General features: G+C 34.6%; 1 protein-coding gene across 1 annotated transcript in view; it reads right to left on the reverse strand.

Annotated features, from left to right (window-relative positions):
* Window positions 1-17,122, reverse strand: part of LOC135714889 (uncharacterized) — a 68,222-nt gene extending 51,100 nt beyond the window's left edge. Inside the window, exons 1-4 of the mRNA XM_065238303.1 lie at window positions 17,017-17,122; window positions 16,870-16,953; window positions 16,455-16,813; window positions 6,596-6,904 (exon numbers count right to left, since the gene is read on the reverse strand). Coding sequence (XP_065094375.1) covers window positions 6,596-6,904; window positions 16,455-16,813; window positions 16,870-16,953; window positions 17,017-17,032 — 768 coding nt within the window. The 5' untranslated portion in view covers window positions 17,033-17,122. The remainder of the gene's footprint in view (window positions 1-6,595; window positions 6,905-16,454; window positions 16,814-16,869; window positions 16,954-17,016) is intronic.
* Window positions 17,123-20,911: the final 3,789 nt, after the last annotated feature.

Consider the following 20,911-nt stretch of genomic DNA (forward strand, 5'->3'; position numbering starts at 1 on the left):
GTTGATCGATATTCATTATAAATATTTCTTTCTATTCCACATAAAACTGAAAGCAGCAACTGCGAAGATAAAAAATATTCATTTTGCGTAAATAAAAACATCGTGGAAAGGCTTGAACATTTCCGTGATAATTTATTAACTAGAGAAAGTTCTGAAGAGGCTAAGTTGATAGTTCTGCTAGAGTACGGCAGTGTGAACATTGAATAGAAGTTGAAATTAAGCTACAAAATAAATATAAACAAAATATTTTAAAAAGATATGCAATTTGAGTAAACATCTCAAAAAGGCGAAAATTTCTTAAAATATGCAATAAGTGAATTTTAACCTACGAGTATCTCGAAAAAAACAACTTTGGGTAAATTAAGCATTACGAGCTTTTTTGGTGTAAATTTAATGTGTTTTAATAGGGTAGAGAACTACTTCGGCCTATCGACTACTTGGGCCTATCGAGCAGAAAACTTCAAATAAATCCATGATTTCAGTAGGATACTTTAGTTAATAAGCTGCCCAACGAAGTCAATGAGAACGCGTGATATGAAGGTTTGCACCCATTATTCCCAAAAAAACAAAAGAAGCGCTCCGAGCGAATCATGTTTTATCTTCATCTGATAGGCCGAAGTGAATTCATTGGCGTTTCAATGCGTTAGGCCGAGTTTACAATCCGTAGGCCGAGTTTGGCGTCAAGAAGCAGTGTTAGACTTTTGAAAATATCTCAACGATTGGTTTCTCTTTATCAAATCTTTCGGTACGTACGGAAAGGTAAATAAATTTGAAAGCCATCAGTAATAATAACATTCCGTTTGGTGCTAAACTGCGCTAAATTAAGAAGGAGTAAGTGCGGGTTGTGCTTCATAGGCCGAAAATGGGGTAGTTAACCCTATTAACACTATTTTAAAGATATTCGATAACTGTAGGTGGTATTTTGGAAAATACTTATTTTTTCAATAATTCATAACTTTTTTGTTTATGATTTGCCAAGCAAATGCACAGTGTCAGTAGGTATTAATTTATCTAAACTACAAAATAAATATAAAAAAAAATTATTTAACAAAACATATGCAATTTGAGTATTTTTAATTTTTTTTTGATAATTTTGATTTTTTTGTAAAAAAAAACTATATTTTTTTACAGTGTATATTTTTTCTTGGAAGGCACAATATTTGTCCGCAACTTCTTCTAAGACACTATCTCGATCAAACAAATCGTTCACAGATATATGTTTTTCTATTGATGCGTATCATTTTTGCATAAGCCCTTTTCAAGTGTTATTCGTGTACAATACTAGGGAACCAAACATGTAAAATGGCATGTTGGACAATAACAAACAACTGTGCAAAGTTTCAACATAATCTTAGAAGGTCGATCAAAAAATTAAAAAAAAAATCGCTATTTGAAATGGAACTACTGATGTAGTGAATAGTCTCGCAATGTCAAAGGAGCTTATAAAATAAATACCAAGCATGATATTGTGTTCCAACATCACGTGTGATATTGAAAGCGTATGAGAGCGAAAAATGTCATTTGATTGATGATTTTGCCAACACTGATTCCGGTAAATGACGTAATACCATTTTATCAAGCATGATATTGTGTTCCAACATAATGTCATTTGATTGATGATTTTGCCAACACTGATTCCGGTAAATGACGTAATATCATTTTATGCATCATGTTTATCGATGTTTATTCAACTGATAAATGTTCAAGAACTAACTTGTAGAAGAAATTAGAACTACAGTCATACCTCGATATAACATAACTTCCACCTCGATATAACGTAACTTGTTTTTTAAGTCTAAAAATTGAAAAATATCAACTCACAATCGATTATTAACGTTACAAATCCATTTTAAATTATTTTATATATAGTATTATTAAATTTTTCATATAACGCAAGGTTGAATAGCCAACTCAATGACTGATGGTTTGTTTTCTTTGTATTCTTTTTGCCTAGTACTACACTATGTTTGTTTTGATTCACTATGATAGTTTGACAGACAACATGAGGGGTTCGTGGAATTTCCTATGTTTCGAGGGGTGCATCGATTAGCTTGGGACCGAAGATAGTACCAGAGCTGAGCTGAGCTGAGAGTTGAGCACGTTTCTTCGGGACCTTCTGGTCGTAGTGTTACCTCTATGCTCGTAGGTAGTTAAACAAGGACCGACGCATTTGTGAGCAAATGCCTCCAATGAACCAGAAGTAGTAGTAACATTACGTTTATTTCCATTGACTATGCTTTTGACGTATGGCTGTCTTTCTTTACTATATTGGGAATCACATTACGAAATAGGAAATGTGCAAATGGGAGGCATGTAACGAAAAGTGTATAAATTGAGAAATAAACCAATGCTGAGAAATATTTCATTCGACGGAGAAAACATCCAGCAATTTTGATGTAGGACTACGTCTGTGATTTCTACACTTTGTGAAAACCCAAAATGGAACAAGTAACAAAATTATGTAAGGTTTTGAACAGTTATAACTCTGTCCATATCGGATGGATTTTAATTCTAAAGAAGCCAATCGATTGGACAGCCATCTACAAATGAACACTTTATCAATTATCAATAGGTCACTATTGAAAATTGCACGAATGTGCAATTGTTGCTATCATAATTTAAATTATCACCAAGCGCTATCCCTAACACAGATTTAAAAATTGATTTCACTCCGGTCTTGCCAAACGGTGTTTATGCAATCACTGCGTGTGGTTAGTGGTGGTGTTCAGTCGTCATCAGCAGCAGCAGCAGTGATTTCGGCGCTTGGCGTTCTCCAGTACATAATTAAAGCCTGCCCGTATGCAGCTAGCTGCATGCTCTCGATTCTACGAAGAAAGAAGACGAAACCGCACCGCTACTGATCGGATTCAATTGCACGTCGTGCGCCACAGTGGGACATCTATGTCAAGTGCATCGCCCTCGTTCCAAACAACATACAGCTCGCCAGCTTTATCTATATTGAACACCCTAATAGTAGCTCAGCATTACTGCACCATTACGACAAAAAAACGTTTCTTTTCAGGACCACCATAAATTTGTTAAAGAGTATTTTCTGGACATTTCTCAAGGTCATTAATCGGATATCAGTTCCCATAAGTTTCAATCTAACATACCATGTATTTTTAAGACAACATTGGGGGTCCAATTACAAAAACCAAAGTTGGTTGCGGCATGAAAGGGGTTTGATTTTGATCCAGAGATGATGGATTTTAATTCGTAAACGCCAATCGATTGGAAATTTTTCTACAAATGAGAATAAGACTATCAATTTACAAAAGGTCACTATTGAAAATTGCACAAATGTGCAACTCTAGTGTTACCTCTATGCTCGTCGGTAGTTAAACAAGGACCGACGCATTTGTGAGCAAATGCCTCCAATGAACCAGAAGTAGTAGTAACATTACGTTTATTTCCATTGACTATGCTTTTGACGTATGGCTGTCTTTCTTTACTATATTGGGAATCACATTACGAAATAGGAAATGTGCAAATGGGAGGCATGCAACGAAAAGTGTATAAATTGAGAAATAAACCAATGCTGAGAAATATTTCATTCGACGGAGAAAACATCCAGCAATTTTGATGTAGGACTACGTCTGTGATTTCTACACTTTGTGAAAACCCAAAATGGAACAAGTAACAAAATTATGTAAGGTTTTGAACAGTTATAACTCTGTCCATATCGGATGGATTTTAATTCTAAAGAAGCCAATCGATTGGACAGCCATCTACAAATGAACACTTTATCAATTATCAATAGGTCACTATTGAAAATTGCACGAATGTGCAATTGTTGCTATCATAATTTAAATTATCACCAAGCGCTATCCCTAACACAGATTTAAAAATTGATTTCACTCCGGTCTTGCCAAACGGTGTTTATGCAATCACTGCGTGTGGTTAGTGGTGGTGTTCAGTCGTCATCAGCAGCAGCAGCAGTGATTTCGGCGCTTGGCGTTCTCCAGTACATAATTAAAGCCTGCCCGTATGCAGCTAGCTGCATGCTCTCGATTCTACGAAGAAAGAAGACGAAACCGCACCGCTACTGATCGGATTCAATTGCACGTCGTGCGCCACAGTGGGACATCTATGTCAAGTGCATCGCCCTCGTTCCAAACAACATACAGCTCGCCAGCTTTATCTATATTGAACACCCTAATAGTAGCTCAGCATTACTGCACCATTACGACAAAAAAACGTTTCTTTTCAGGACCACCATAAATTTGTTAAAGAGTATTTTCTGGACATTTCTCAAGGTCATTAATCGGATATCAGTTCCCATAAGTTTCAATCTAACATACCATGTATTTTTAAGACAACATTGGGGGTCCAATTACAAAAACCAAAGTTGGTTGCGGCATGAAAGGGGTTTGATTTTGATCCAGAGATGATGGATTTTAATTCGTAAACGCCAATCGATTGGAAATTTTTCTACAAATGAGAATAAGACTATCAATTTACAAAAGGTCACTATTGAAAATTGCACAAATGTGCAACTCTTGCGATGGCGATCAAAATTATCACCGATCGAGCAGCAGCAGTGTTTTCGGCGCGTGGCGTTTTCCAGTACATAATGAAAGCAACTAGCTATCAAGGCTACCCACAAGAGCCCTGGATTCACCGAAGAAAGAGGAAGAAGCCGCACCGCTACTGATCGGATTCAGTTGCGCGTCGTGAGCCGCTGTGGGCCATCTATGCCAAGCGCGTCAACCTCGTTCCAAACAACATACAGCTTGTCAGCTTCATCGATGTTGTACACCCTAATAGTAGCTCAGCATTACTCAATCATCACGACAAAACGGTCCTTTTCTGGACCACCATAAATTTGGTAAAAAGCTCCTTCTGCAGTTAACAAATAACATTTTTCATATATGACCACGTAGTTCTACGTCACCATTGCGTACAACCCCATAGGGCTGTCCCTTGTAGTTTTTTTATGTATGTGTAGTACAAATAGTGAAAATAGAACAATTGAACAATTAAGAAATTTAACAAATAAAATATGAATATGTCGCGTACTAATCAGAATCGCGAATGGATGGGATGAATCTATATTCTCTATATTCTAATGATGAATCTATATTTGAATCTATATTCCGTGCGGGAGGACATCACAAACTAACACTTCTTCCTTGTGTGGCACGTTGCATTAGGCACCTAGATTCGCCTCAATGCATTACCAATGCATGAATTTGTATATTGTGTGGCAAGCACAATGATACTCTATGCCCAAGGAAGTCCAGAAAATTTTCAACCCGAAAGATTCCCTCGACCGGACCGGGAATCGAACCCACCGCCTCTGGCTTGGTAATGCCGTGCCTTTACTGACTAGGCTATGAGACCCCGGTAGAAAACTCATCGGTAATATTAAAACAATGCAGCGGTTGTACTAAAAAGTTGATTTACTTTTTTTTCCTTCATTTGTTTTCCGTCGATCTTGTTTTCCGTATTGAATACCAGTGCTACCGACGCCAGGGAGCCAGCTCCCACACCTGGACCCTACCCTATTGACCCATCAACTCATGGACCGGGAACCAACGGCTTTACTTCCCTTCCGAAGGAAGGCGTGATCAGAGATTTTATGCCTCAAAAATACCCCACAGGCACCGACTGGAATTGAAGCCCAGGCCTTTTGGGGTGAGAGGCAATCACGTTTACTACTACACCACCGGTGCCGCAGTTGATTTACTGTTGGTATCGATTCCATTTTCACACAAATGGCACCATTTTAAATATTTAAAGAGTTTTAAGGATATATATTTTAAACAACTAAAAGAACTAAGCACAAAAAAAAGTGTACCGACCAATCGCGGTCCTACATCAACCTTCCGTTCGTGCCCCTAGACACAGACTCTAGTACTTTTTTTTCATTTTCATATCTTTCATGTAAGCCTTGAGAACTTATCTAATAAAATTGTGGAAAATTATATAAGAAAGGTTTTGTAAACCTGTTAGATGACTAGAAAAAAATTGGGTCATCTTTGGGTTACAATAAACAATTTTCGATATAAAAAAAAAATTGCTTCGATATAACGTAACTCGATATAACGTAACGTTGCTTTATATCGAGGTACGACTGTACTTACATGAGCTATGCGAAAAAACCCGTGGTTTATGAACCCGCGCGGTTCACCAAAGTTTTTCGGGTTCGTGCTCAATGTAGGATTGGGCGATCTTTACTATCGCTTTTATTCAAATTATTTTTAATTCCCATTTTGTTTTACGAGTGGTGTTGGTGAGCAACAATAACAGATCGGTGGACCCGCTAATCTGAACGACACTTCATTCATATTAACGAGGTTCATTTTTATGTTGAACCTCTAGTAGTCCTATGAACATAAGAAAATTTGTGTTTCTGGTAGCCTTATTTACTGTTTTGTTTTGATTATGCGTTCCGTTTCACAATGTTCCATTTCGCTTTACTCCGTTTCATGAGCTAATTGACGTTTGAACAATTTTTGTTTGCGCGGGGTGCAAATTAGCGGATTAAAAACTGTCAGATTACCGGAGCTATACGGCCATAGATTCTAAGAAACATCCGAGTCAGCCATCGCGTATCCTTGTACCTATGAATACTATATTATAAGTTTCTTACCTGTGGAGATTGAGGAGCACCATACATCATAGCTGGATAATTGGTGTCATATGGAACATGATTTTCAGAAATAGTGTCCGTCCGATTGGTTGGTAGATTTTCATGTATCACCAAATCTGATGGAGGTACCACAATTCCACCTGATGGCGCAGGTGCTACAACTGTCCCATATGGGTATACAGAGTATGTCGGTACGTAACAGGTTCCTTGTGTGGTCATCGATGGTTCAATGTTTGCAGAATCAATAGTGTAAAACTGTACACCTACCGGGCATGAGTTACTTGAAGAGTACGATGGTAAATTATAGGTCTGGAATAAATATTAACTTTAAAGCATTAACGAATTAGGGGGACCTAATTCGTAAACAGACGATATAGTAAATACAGACTGGCGAATTCGAATTCAGCAGAGATAAACGGACAGTCAAAATGTGAAGACAAACATCTTTATAGTGGAGAGTATTGAAATCACTTCGCAATGTTCTAATAAAAAAAAAAAATATTTTTTCTAAGAAGAGTTTTTCGATAAACCAGTGCACAGTGGTCCAGAATGCAGATTTAGGTGGAATGATATGTTTTGAGCCTTTTGAGAATGATATGTTTTGAGCCTTTGAAACTTTAGACTAAAAGTCTCTTCTACAAAGTTGTTCCTTATAGTTTATTATTATAAGTTGTTATTATAGTTCCTCATTTTTATGACAATGAATTCTAGGGTGGTTCCTATTATCATTAAAATCAAAAATCTAACTTTTTTGTTTGAATAAATTAAGGTATACATTCTTATAGTTGAGCAAATTTCAAGCAACTTTGTCGAAAACAACTTTTTTGTATCTCTTGAATTGGCTGATTTAGAGCTATTTTCTTGAATTGAGTTAGGGTGGCTCTTAAAAAAACAGTTTTTTTGCTCTAGTTTTCTTATTTACAATTTCTCAGCAAAGGTGTCTTTAAATAACTTTTAGATCTTAAGAAGGCGCAAATTTTTGCTGCTCAAAGTTTGTCAATATCTTTCGCCGATCAAGAGTTATTGACGTTTTTATACTAAAAATATGCACTTTTCAAATGTTAATATCTCTGGTTGGGGCAAAAAAAAAAGCTTTTTTACGGCATTTGAAAGGGCGTATGTTATTCTCAATAATATGATAAAATTGGAGGTATGTTATTTTTGAAACTCGTATAAAATCAATTTGAATTTATTCATATTTTTTACTATATTTGGGTATATCTTTTTTATTAGAAGAGATACAGGCAACAAATTCCGCTATAAAACATTCGTCTTAAAGAGTTTTAAAATTCTCTAGCAGATAACTTTCATGAGAAATTTCAAATAAAAAAGTTATTGCTAAAAAACTATTTTTTTTTCCAGGAACACCCTAAGTCAACTCCGAAAAATTACTCTAAAATGAGAACGTTAAGAGATATGAAGAAAAAAATTTCTTCGACAAAGTTGCTTGCAATTATCTTAGCTACAACATTTTCAAACATTACATGTTTTTATTTTGTAAAACAAAAAAGTTAGTTTTAAAAATTCCCTAATTTGAGGACCACCCTGACGTTTGCAAACACCAAAAGAAGGGAATTTTTAAGAACAATAACTTCTTCGAAGACACTTAATGTCCAAATATTGAAACAAATGTACTAGCACATTTTATATAAATTTGTCATTAGAGTGGTCCTATGAAATCCATCTTTTGCCAATAACTTTTTTATTTGAAATTTATCATGAAAGTCATCTTACAGAGACTTTTAAAACTCTTTAAGACGAATGTTTTATAGCTGAATTTGTTGCCTGCATCTCTTCTAATAAAAAAGATATACCCAAATATAGTAAAAAATATGAACAAATTCAAATTGATTTTATACGAGTTTAAAAAATAACATACCTCCAATTTTTTCATATTATTGAGCATAACATACGCCCTTTCAAATGCCGTAAAAAAAACTTTTTTTTTGTTTGCCCCAACCAGAGATATTAATATTTGAAAAGTTCATATTTTTAGTATAAAAACGTCAATAACTCTTGATCGGCGAAAGATATTGACAAACTTTGTGCAGCAAAAATTTGCGCCTTCTTAAGATCTAAAAGCTATTTGAAAACACCTTTGCTGAGAAATTCTAAATAAGAAAACTAGAGCAAAAAAAACTGTTTTTTTAAGAGCCACCCTAACTTAATTCAAGAAAATAGCTCTAAATCGGCCAATTTAAGAGATACAAAAAAGTTGTTTTCGACAAAGTTGCTTGAAATTTGCTCAGCTATAACTTTGCCGAAGAATGTATACCTTAACTTATTCAAACAAAAAAGTTAGATTTTTGATTTTAATGATAATAGGAACCACCCTAGCATTCATTGTCATAAAAATGAGGGCCTAACTATAAGGAACAACTTTGTAGAAAAGACTTTTAGTCTAAAGTTTCAATTTCAGGCTCAAAACATATCATTCCACCTATCTGCATTCTGGACCACTGTGCAGTGTTACAACAAAAAAACAAATAGAATGATTTTTCCAGTGACCTACCCAACAAACATTGGAAGCAGAATAAGAGCTTATTCGGGCGAAAATATACTAATTAAGCTAAAAACTAGCATATTCAGCCTTTAATAAACCCAAATTGATTGTTGGGTATTGTAGGTGTTAGTCTGATTGTACGACTTTTCCCCGAAATACAATTCCCCGAATGGAACAGTTCCCCGAAAATAAATTCCCCGAATGTACCATTTCTCCGAATCTGCAAATCTTCGCTGGTTAACTACTTGTTCCGAACAATACCACAATAAACATATTAATGTGTGTCGAATAAAGACAGTAGGTCGTATGAATAAAAGCGTTTACTTTACTTTTCTTACGGGAAAGTAAAGTAAACTCTTTTTATTCATACGGCCCAATAGTTTGACTTTTGTTAAAACAAAATGTAAAGGTCAACCTCCAGAAATCGGTGTAATCGGTGTAATCCGGTTCTATAACATTCCCCAGAATGCACAATTCCCCAGAATGTACCATTCCCCAGAAAAGCATTCCCCAGCATGTACCATTCCCCAGCATGTACCATTCCCCAGCATGTACCATTCCCCAGAAAAGATGATGAAATTAGTAATTTTCACTTTTCTTTTTTTTTACTATTGATAATACACTATGTTTACTTTTATGGAACTATGTATTTATCAATTCTAAACCATTTTTTAGCTCTTTATAAAATGACAACCTTCAAGTTTTCGAGCACTTCGTTCATCTTTTAATAAGTCAAAGGGTCTATTATGCAATCCAATTCAACCAGTCGGAAACTGTTAAACCTTATCGAAGAATTGTTCGACCTGAGTTGAAGAATTTCTCGTGATGGATTAAAAAATCGGTGCATGGAATGTTGAACTACCGATTACAAATTTATAACATTATTCTACTCGTTATTATCCCAAATGGTCATTACCCCGAAACCCTTGCGAAAAACTATTGATTATATATTTTCCTTATATATTAAAAGAAGGGAATATTCCCTTCTTTATCGTTTATCCAAAGAATTAATTATTTCCTTTTCTTATATTTTCAAAGAAGGGAATATTCCCTCCTTTATCATATATTTAGCGAATTAATGATGTTTTCTTTTATATATTCAAAGAAGGGAATATTCCCTTCTTTATTGTATATCCAAAGAATTAATTATTTACTTTTGTTATACCTATTTTCAAAGAAGGGAATATTCCCTTCTTTATCATACATCCAAAGAATTAATTATGTTCTATTTTATATATTCAAAGAAAGGAATATTCCCTTCTTTATCGTTTATCCAAAGAATTAATTATTTCCTTTTGTTATATTTTCAAAGAAGGGAATATTGCCTTCTTTATCATATAGGTATTTAAAAAATTAATGATGTTCTCTTCTATATATTCAAAGAAGGAAATATTCCCTTCTTTATCGTATATCCAAATAATTAATTCTTTCTTTTTGTTATATTTTCAAAGAAGGCAATATTCCCTTCTTTTTCATATTGTTTACATATTTAAAGTAGGGAATATTCCATTCTTTATCGTATATCCAAAAAATAAATGATTTCCTTTTCTTAAATTTTCAAAGAACAGAATATTCCCACCTTTATTATATATTCAACGAATCAATGATGTTCTCTTTTATATATCCAAAGAAGGGAATATTCCCTTCTTTACTGTATATCCAAAGAATTAATTATTTCCTTTTGTTATATTTTCAATGAAGGGAATATTCCCTTCATTATCATATATTTAACGAATTAATTATGTTCTGTTTCATATATTAAAAGAAGAGCATATTCCCTTCTTTATCGTATATCGCGGTATATTATATATATTTACAAAGTTTTTCTAGCGAAGTCTTCATTATGAAATTATTCGATAGGAACCTGAGTTCCGATTACAAATTTATAACATTATTCTACTCGTTATTATCCCAAATGGTCATTACCCCGATACCCTTGCGAAAAACTATTGATTATATATTTTCCTTATATATCAAAAGAAGGGAATATTCCCTTCTTTATCATACATCCAAAGAATGAATTATTTTCTCTTTTATATATTCAAAGAAGGGAATATTCCCTTCTTTATCGTTTATCCAAAGAATTAATTATTTCCTTTTCTTATATTTTCAAAGAAGGGAATATTCCCTCCTTTATCATATATTTAGCGAATTAATGATGTTTTCTTTTATATATTCAAAGAAAGGAATATTCCTTTCTTTATTGTGTATCCAAAGAATTAATTATTTACTTTTGTTATATTTTCAAAGAAGGGAATATTCCCTTCTTTATCATACATCCAAAGAATTAATTATGTTCTATTTTATATATTCAAAGAAAGGAATATTCCCTTCTTTATCGTATATCCAAAGAATCAATTATTTCCTTTTGTTATATTTTCAAAGAAGGGAATATTGCCTTCTTTATCATATAGGGGAAACGTAGGTAATGTCGGCCTACATGTCCCTAATTTGGGCCCATCGCTAAAAGTCTGCTATTTATCAATTTTATCTAGATGAACGCGTTATTGGGACGTTACTAATGGATATTTTTGGTTGCTATTGAAAATTTAGTTGATTGCTGAATTTATGTAAGGGCCCAAATTAGGGACACTTAGGCCGACATTACCTGCATTTCCCCTATTTAACGAATTAATGATGTTCTCTTCTATATATTCAAAGAAGGAAATATTCCCTTCTTTATCGTATATCCAAATAATTAATTCTTTCTTTTTGTTATATTTTCAAATAAGGCAATATTCCCTTTTTTCATATTGTTTACATATTTAAAGTAGGGAATTTTCCATTCTTTATCGTATATCCAAAGAATTAATGATTTCCTTTTGTTAAATTTTCGAAGAACAGAATATTCCCACCTTTATTATATATTTAACGAATCAATGATGTTCTCTTTTATGTATTCAAAGAAGGGAATATTCCCTTCTTTATTGCATATCCAAAGAATTAATTATTTCCTTTTGTTATATTTTCAAAGAAGGGAATATTCCCTTCTTTATCATATATTTAAAGAATTAATCATGTTCTCTTTCATATATTAAAAGAAGGGAATATTCCCATCTTTATCGTTTATGCAAAGAATTAATTATTTCCTTCTGTTATATTTTCAAAGAAGGGAATATTCCCTTCTTTATCATATATTTAACGAATTAATTATGTTCTGTTTCATATATTAAAAGAAGAGCATATTCCCTTCTTTATCGTATATCGCGGTATATTATATATATTTACAAAGTTTTTCTAGCGAAGTCTTCATTATGAAATTATTCGACAGGAACCACTTTGTTCGTACACTTTACACACTGGTCAAACAAATACGAATGCAAGGTTTTAACGAAGGCCGTCGCCAAATGTCATAACAAATCATAACCACAAACTTTATCTAGGGTGTTGAACGACTTTGTACTGTTTATCAATACACTGAAGTCTTTTTTTACACGGTTTTTTTAACGCGGTTTCTTTTTACACGGTTTTCCACGATTTACACGGTACGTTTTTAACGATTTCTCAACAACGATATATAATAAGCTATAGGTAATCGAATGGCATACATAAAAAAAAAATCACATTTTTTTGTGTATATACAGAAATTTTTAAAATATGTATATATGGACCATATCATGCTTTAATTGCAAATGACATCAAAATCCGATTTTTTAAAAACATTTAAGCATGTGAAAAATCAAAATCTCGTAAGTTTTTTTGACACGGTTTTTTTTACACGGTACGTATATCCCGTGTAAAAAAAGACCTGAGTGTATTCAGCAGAGATATTTTTCTGAATTTCATATAGATAAGTTGTAACAAACCCTGGGATCATATTTAAATAGATCGTACAGTGTAAATGGTATCTTTCGGGGAACTAGTTCTTTTGGGGAAATAGTTTTCGGGAAAACGTTCCTTTCGGGGAACTGGTTCATTCGGGGATAAAACTTTCGGGGAAAGCGTTTTCGGGGAAAAGTCGTACAATCGTTAGTCTTGTTGAGTACATTATGGAGTCACATTTTAAATTTTAAAATAAATAATTTTAAAATGTTTAAGTTATTGTTAAACAAACCGATTTAGTGATCGCATAACATCAAGAGTAACTCAATCATTTCTCAACCAATTATTGATTTCTAAGCAGTTTTGGAAAGCATAAAGTCAGAGATTTGGAAATATATACACATATGATGTTTTTTTTTTCAGCTGCGCCGGTGGTGCGTGATTACCTCTCACAACAGCAGGCCTGGGTTCAATCGCAGTCGGCGCCGCCGAGATGTTCTGAGGCATGACATCTCTGATCACGCCTCCCTTCGGAAGGGAAGTAAAGCCGTTGGTCCCCGGTTCATGAGTTGAAGGATCGATAGGTAGGGTCCAGGTGTGGGAGCTGCCTTCTTGGCGTCGGTAGCATTGGTGCTTAGCACGGAAAACAAGATCGACGGAAAACAAATCAAGGAAAAAAATGGCTTATTTCTAGCTTCAGACGAGAATGAGGTGAATAAAACATGATCCTCCCCCTCGCAATAGTATCATTATTTTCTCTGCAATCCTGAGGCTAAATTCAAATTTTGCGCCAAATTGGTCAACAGCGTTTGAAGCTATTTTTTCGAGTTGAAGTTTAAAATGTATAACAAATAAAATTTTCACTGTTTTGTCGTTAGGTGGCATTGAAAACGACCCAAATGGTTATCCAATACATAATAGGAAATTATATGATCTTCGTCGAAGACTGGAAGACGATTGGAGTTGATCCTGAAAAGTTATTAGCATTTCAGGATCAACTCGGATTGTCTTCCGGTCTTATACATACAAAGTTGTTGAGCATATAATTTCGTATAAGAGTATTGGGTTTAATAATTTTTGGGTCGTTGGCAACGCCACCTAGCGACCAAACTTTGAAAAAGGTGTTTTTATATACATTTCGGAAAAAGAAAGCTTCAAAAAGGTAAATGTTGACCGATTTGGGTCAAATTTTGAACAAAGCCTCAGAATTGCATAGAAAACAAGTGGCAATATGGCAAGGAGGGAGGGTCATGTTTTGGTCACCCTAATGGCGTCTTAAGTTTTTATTAAAATACGATTTGTTTGTTATTTAATTAGAAACATCGGAACGAATTCCAATAAAATCACCATAATGTGTATATATTTCAAAAGCTGACTTCAAACCAAAAATCTATTGAAAAATGATTATGTTATTCATGATAGTATGCGTATCAATTTTTTAAACAATAACTTTAAATATGGAGGGTGTTTTAAATGTGATTTTATGGAGTACTTGAATGGACTAACAACCTAAAATAGTTTTCACATGTGTGAATAATTATAACAGCAACTTTTGAATAAAAACGTACACTCAATTCTGTTTAAACGCGACTTTCCATTTTTTTTTCGATTTTGCCTTCATGTAGGATGTGTACAGAATTTTTTTTATACCACCAAAGAAAACTTTGTTTTTTTTTGTGATATTTTGAAACAAGTTAAATTCAATTTAGTTGCAATTTTAGATTACTAGATCAAAAATAGGGGCGAAAAAAACGCGTAAACACAGAATTAAGTGTAATTTTAACCGAGTGTCAAATTGTTTTATGCTTATTTTTTTTAGCTTGTTCTATGCTTAAAAAATTATTATTACACAGGAATAACGGAGAAAAAAGGAGTCATTCTATGTGTAAACACTTGCAAGTGTTGCTTGTACTGAATTCAAACATAGGGGCATCAAAGAATGTCACACTGTAAAGGGGAAGAGGGGAGGGGGTGGGAGAGGGTTTACAAATGCATTAGATATAAAACGTGATGAAACGAGGGAGGCAGCTTGTATTTCTCTAAATTTCGTGTGACGTACTTAATGCATGCTCCCATATCGATGCTGCTAGTTTCATATAATTTGTATTCGCCAGTCTGTGTTTACTATACCGTACTACAGAGTGTGTAGTATTCATATAGCGCATCGTATACGCGTAAACCCTCGTACCTAAATGCGTAAACTTCCATGGAACCTGATATGTTTACGACAGTATAGGGTGGATATACGTTCTTATTATGGTGTGTTCCACTTATGGCAAATGGGAATTCCAACTAGGTCATAATTGGAAATTGGAACACACCATAACAGAAACGTATAGCCATATCTGATACATCTAGCCTAACTATTTGAATACCTCTATTGTCTGTATGGGTTGTACGACATTTCACGGAAATCCATTCCGCGGAGTTCCATTTGGCGGAATAAATAACCCGTATCGCAGAATCACTTTTGGCAGAGCATTTGATATTATTAAAAATCTAGAAGAATTTTCCATAAGCAGTACTTTCTTATTTATAATTCCGAATATTGGGAAACTTGTGAGTTTCTGGCTTTGAATGTGGAATGCGGAATTTGAATTCAATAGGGGAATTCACATATTCTCATCAATCTTAGCATAGTCCGTGCTTCTATTAGCATTTTCTCAGCGTCATACACACACACACACAATTGTGTATTATAGGCAATCATTCACATTTTTATAAAAATTCGACCATTTTGGATGTTGTAATTTTTCAATAGATTGTAGCACACAAAAAATGTACCGTGTATATTTTTCACAGAATTGTTTTTCTTTGTTTTAGACGTCATTTTGATCAGAAGTGACGTTTTATTTTTATTGAAAAATGTCTAAAATGCCATTTTGAAACGGCTAAAGTTTCATGCAAATCGGAGAAGCTCGAGTTTAATTTTTTATCCTATTTGACCTGGAATTGATCAATGAAAATATCTAATTTTTTAATTGTATATCTTGTCTAGCCATTTAACGCATTATATATAGCTTGTATGTTATTAATGTATTAGATATTGTTATGAAATATTGGTTGTAATGTCTATTTTAAGTTTATTTTTTGTAGTGACCGGTGAAGGGAACCCTTGATCGTTATTGGGTCTCCATTCACCGCTCATTGAATGTAAACAAAAGTATGTTTTTTCAACAATAAATAGTGAACTAAAAGTACCACAGGCATGTTAAACGAGTGAGATGTTTAGAACTCATTTTGTGTTCTTTTTCAACAAAAATGAAAAATGAGCGATGAATGGAGGTCGAGCGGTGAACGGGCACCTCAGGTAATTCTTTCGAGTTTTCCTGTACTAGTAATCTGCCGTTATACGCATAACTGCCCCATGTTATATGCAATCTTTATGCACCGTGTTATCAATGAAATTAATTTCAAACAATTCCGTAAAATGGAGCATTCCGCGAAATGCGGCATTCTAATATGGCACATCGCGAAATGACTTTCTGTAAAATGTCGTACAATCTCTATGTGTACCTGGGAATTGGAGCTTTCATTGTTATTCACAGTTGCTGTTTTATTGCAATCTATTGGTGATACACTGGAATAATATACCTGAGTCGATCGAGACCTGAAGTTTTTTTGTTCGGGTATTTTCTTGAAATGTTTCGTTGTACATGTATTTTTGCTTTTGGAAACATAATTTTCATTTTTGATCGCTGTACATGCCGTTCCCCGCTGTCTTAGATTATTGGAATTAGGATCAGAATTTGAAGAAATATTAAATTTGTTTTCAAGTTCATTTACGAGATCTCTAACATCATTTGCTTCATTAATCGGGCACTGCATAGAACCGATTGCATTCCCGATTTCCAGACCGAGAGGGACGGGTGGTGGTAGCATGCGAAATTGGTTTTGACGAAAGTAATCAATTCCGAGGTTATAAAAATATCTCAAGGTCACAAGGTCATTCACTAAAACAAAGCAAGTATAAAAATCGGATACTAATCTGATTAGCAGGAGTATTTACTTGGTAAATCACTGCCGTTTAGAACCATACTTAAAGCGGCATTGAAGTTCGGTACTCCGTCGATATATCGCGTGTTGGGTAAAGCTAAAACGATTTAAACATTGTTATTATGTTGTATCATCAATGGAAAAACAATAAACTGATTACAAATATTAGGAGTCATCGTTGCATTGATTACTTGATTCAATGGTCCATAGTAGTGACAAGGGTATGTTCCAGGTGCAGCGAAACCACATGGGTGAGGAGGATAAGGTTGTGCATAAAAGTTTGATGCAATCGGATCATACGGAAACTGTTGATAATAGTGAATATATAGTATAGTTAAAAATAATGAAAACAACAAAAAGTCTACTCCACTTGCTATATTATGTATCGATATGGTGACATAGGGCCATTACCGATTTAAGACCCTTACGACCTTTCAGTGAATGGGATAGGCTTGCCTGACTGTCCGAAGAAACAAAACAACTTTTAGGAATTGGAACATGATAATCAACGGGTCCCAAATAGGTAGGGGAATTTAAGTATTGTCGTCAATGTATCAAGCGTTCACGCTTTTATTTACATTTTCTCAGCGTCAGGCACACATTTGACGTGTTTGTCTGTTAACATTTATCTACTGATTTAAAAAAAAAAAAATTCTAAATTCAAAATAAATTACATTTTATTTTAACCTAATTACGCTAACTGACCAGCCTTAGTTGTTTTGGTATAGGGGAAATGTCTCTAATGTTGGCCAATGGATCTAAGATTGGACCCATCGCTAAAAATCTGCTATCAATGTTATCTAGATGAACGCGTCATTGGGACGGGACTAATGGATATTTTTGGTCGCTATTGAAAATTTAGTCGTTTACTGAATTATTAGGGACATTTGGGCCGACATTACATCCATATCCCCTAATTAGATAAAAAAAAGGGGTTTTTAGTTTTAAGATCTTGCCAGCTGGCGAGTGATATATGTTCACAATTGTCTCCAACCTGCTTATATATCGAATTAAACCACCATTTAGGACCTTATACGAAATAATTCACTAGGGTGGTCCAAAAATCAAAATAGGTATGTAAAAACCATTACTTTTTACCAAACGCATGTACATATCTGAAAATATCATCATGTTGTGTTTTGGAATTTTTAAGAATCCAAACTTCAAAACATTTGATGATATTACTTTTTAGTATCTGAGACCACGTAAAATAGAAGCATAGACAGACATAAATCGTAGGTTAATTCCGAAAATTGTACAGGACAACCGTTAGTGCTGTTTAGTTTACAGTACAATCTGACGAAAGTACAATGATTTTTTAACATATCCACCTAATACGGGACAACCCTTTATATGTGTTTCTTTTAAATTCCTACCCTATAGAGGTGCCAAAAAAGTACCCGCATAAAGCATATTGTTTATCTGGCTTCCTTTTGGGTTTTAATTAAAAAAACACACACTAACAGTGTTCTCCTACAGGCAAGCAACGGTCTCAAGTACTTATTTCTACGTAAACTTTTTTACCTTGGCTTTTTCTACCTATGCTTTAGTATAAAAAAGGATGCGATCTGAAAATGTATGATGTATGATCAATCAGTAGTGCGTTTGAAGAAGACAACAAGCAGAGAACTGATAGAGAATAGTACGACAGTTTGTTAAAAATGGTTGACATTTGGCTAGTTGGAGAATATCTGCCGTTGTTCGGCCATTCTGTTAACTTGCCGACGTATAGTGAAGTTTTTCGTAAATATATGTTTCATTTGCGTGCTGCCCTGCGCTTTGGTCAGAGAGCGTATAGGGCGTTCGTTGTGCCAATTTGGTCGTGGCACATTACGAGTATGAGAGAGTGATTGCAGTTTGCTCAAAAGTGCCTGAGTAAAATGCAAGTATTTTCGATGATTACCCGTAGTTGTTACAGTGAAGATATACACCCATATTCTCGTTTATGTCTGGACGTGTTTGCCATACAGGAAACATTTTTATTTGATTTTGTGTGGTGGATGGGTTTCGGGCGTGGACAGGCATATGGGTGATAATATTAAGTTTACGTTAGGATAACGTTGAAACATTGAGAAATGTATCGCTTCAGTTTAAGAAGCACTTCACTTCGCAACCGATGAACCATTCTGACGGCCCACATTGCCGTGCTGACGCCGTGTGTTGGCAGGGTCCAATATTGAACAGTTTGACGTTTATAAAGTACCATCAGTTAAAACTGTATTTTTGAACTTTATCTCTATACATTCTTAGATGTTTCTTAGTAGATTATCATGTTGGTGTAAGCTGATTCAAAGAGTAAATGGTATTAACATTGAGCTGTCCATAGTTGGGCGTTGTTGAACCTCTGGTACTTGCACGACATTTCATGTGAATTACCAAAGTAACCATATAATCACAAAATAGCTTTAGGTGTGGGTTCAGAGTGGTACAATGTCACTGAGATATGGTTACTTGGGTATTCAGATGAAACTATTACTTTAAAAAACTAATCCTGGTTGTATCTCTTTTTCGTTTTTTCGTTTGCATGTAACACTGTTTGATATTACTAACCGCACCGAGCCTTCATTCCGGGTGGTGAGCGAACCTGAAGAAGAAGAAGAAGAAGAAGAAGAAGACCATAAACCCCTTCTCGGAACGAGTGCTTTGTTAGTGGACCTGGTCTGCAATTCAAGGTTGGACTCTGTGATGATAAGTATCACATAACAGGTAAAGTAGGCAGCATCATCTTTATCGAAATGTAAGTATTATTGACAATAATCATAACTAGATTATATGCAAATTTATATGATAGGTACCTGGATCAACGTTGTTTAAACATGCGCATTCAATCGAGAAGGCTAATATAATATATATATATATATATATATATATATATATATATATCAATTTAAGTCAATATATATATATATATATATATATATATATATATATATATATATATATATATATATATATTCATTAAAATTACTCACTATAAATTTCATGCATTGTTTCTTCTTATTGTAGACAGCGAATAACGAATAGCGAGCAAGGGCGCTATAACCTAGGCGAATACAGCATTCCCTCCGTATAGGTTACGTCCGCACACCGCTCTCTGTTGTCCTTCGACTCAGGTCGGCTGGATCGATTGAGGGATGGCAGTGGGTGGGCGGTGCCGTCCACGCTTGTACGGAGGGAGGACTGTACGCTCGAACACAAGGGGTAAATACCTGTGTTCCATCCCCAGGAGATCGGACAACCAAGGAGTGTACATTAACTTTCTTAGCTCTGTCACTCCCAACGATTTATATAGCGTATTTTCAAATCCTGCATACGGAGCGGTTGGTACGGTATGTCCCCGCTCTTTGATTACCTGTGGATTAAATGTTAACCACTGTCTATACTTATTAAGTAGACATGGTAAACATTCACTTCCACAAAAATTAACTAAACGCTACACAGTAGGCCTGGCCGCTTTATTGTTTGTTTCACATCCTTGATGTGCAGCAGGCATAAATAATGACAAGAAAAATGATAGATGTATCATTTTCCAGAATTCTTTCAAGTACTGGCTGTGTATGAGTAGACTAGACTAGACCTAGATAGACTAGACTATATGTTTCATTTGCGTGCTGAAAAAAAAAAGTTGTAAGCTTAGTGCCTTCCTAACAATAAAGGATGCTTGGAAGAAGAAAAAAAAACTTAACACATCTGGTAAATGACATAAGCATAAAGAAAAAACTGTTGCTATTTTTCAATACCTGGAAAGCCTTATTAAAATGCAAACTTAGAATGGCTAATAAAGACGTCGAAAAAAGGAACACATTTCATGGATCATTGAGGAGTTTGTTTGATATCGGGAAGAATTTTAAGGCAAAACCCGTGAAGAAAAGCAGGCGATGCAAATATTTGCAAAAACAGCGGGAACAAGCTCATCTTGAAGAAGAAACTGAGGTTCTCCCTACCAATGAAACCATTTCGGGTAGCGATTTTGAGGAAGAAGGGTCAAGCCAAAGACCGGATCAAATTTGTAGTGTAACCTCAATTGAAACATCATCACAAAACGACAGCCAGGC

This window comes from Ochlerotatus camptorhynchus, unplaced genomic scaffold (genome assembly GCF_037179485.1).
Source record: "Ochlerotatus camptorhynchus isolate MF236.1 unplaced genomic scaffold, CSIRO-AGI_Acam_v1.1 ptg000755l, whole genome shotgun sequence".
In the NCBI taxonomy this organism is placed as follows: Eukaryota; Metazoa; Arthropoda; class Insecta; order Diptera; family Culicidae; genus Ochlerotatus; species Ochlerotatus camptorhynchus.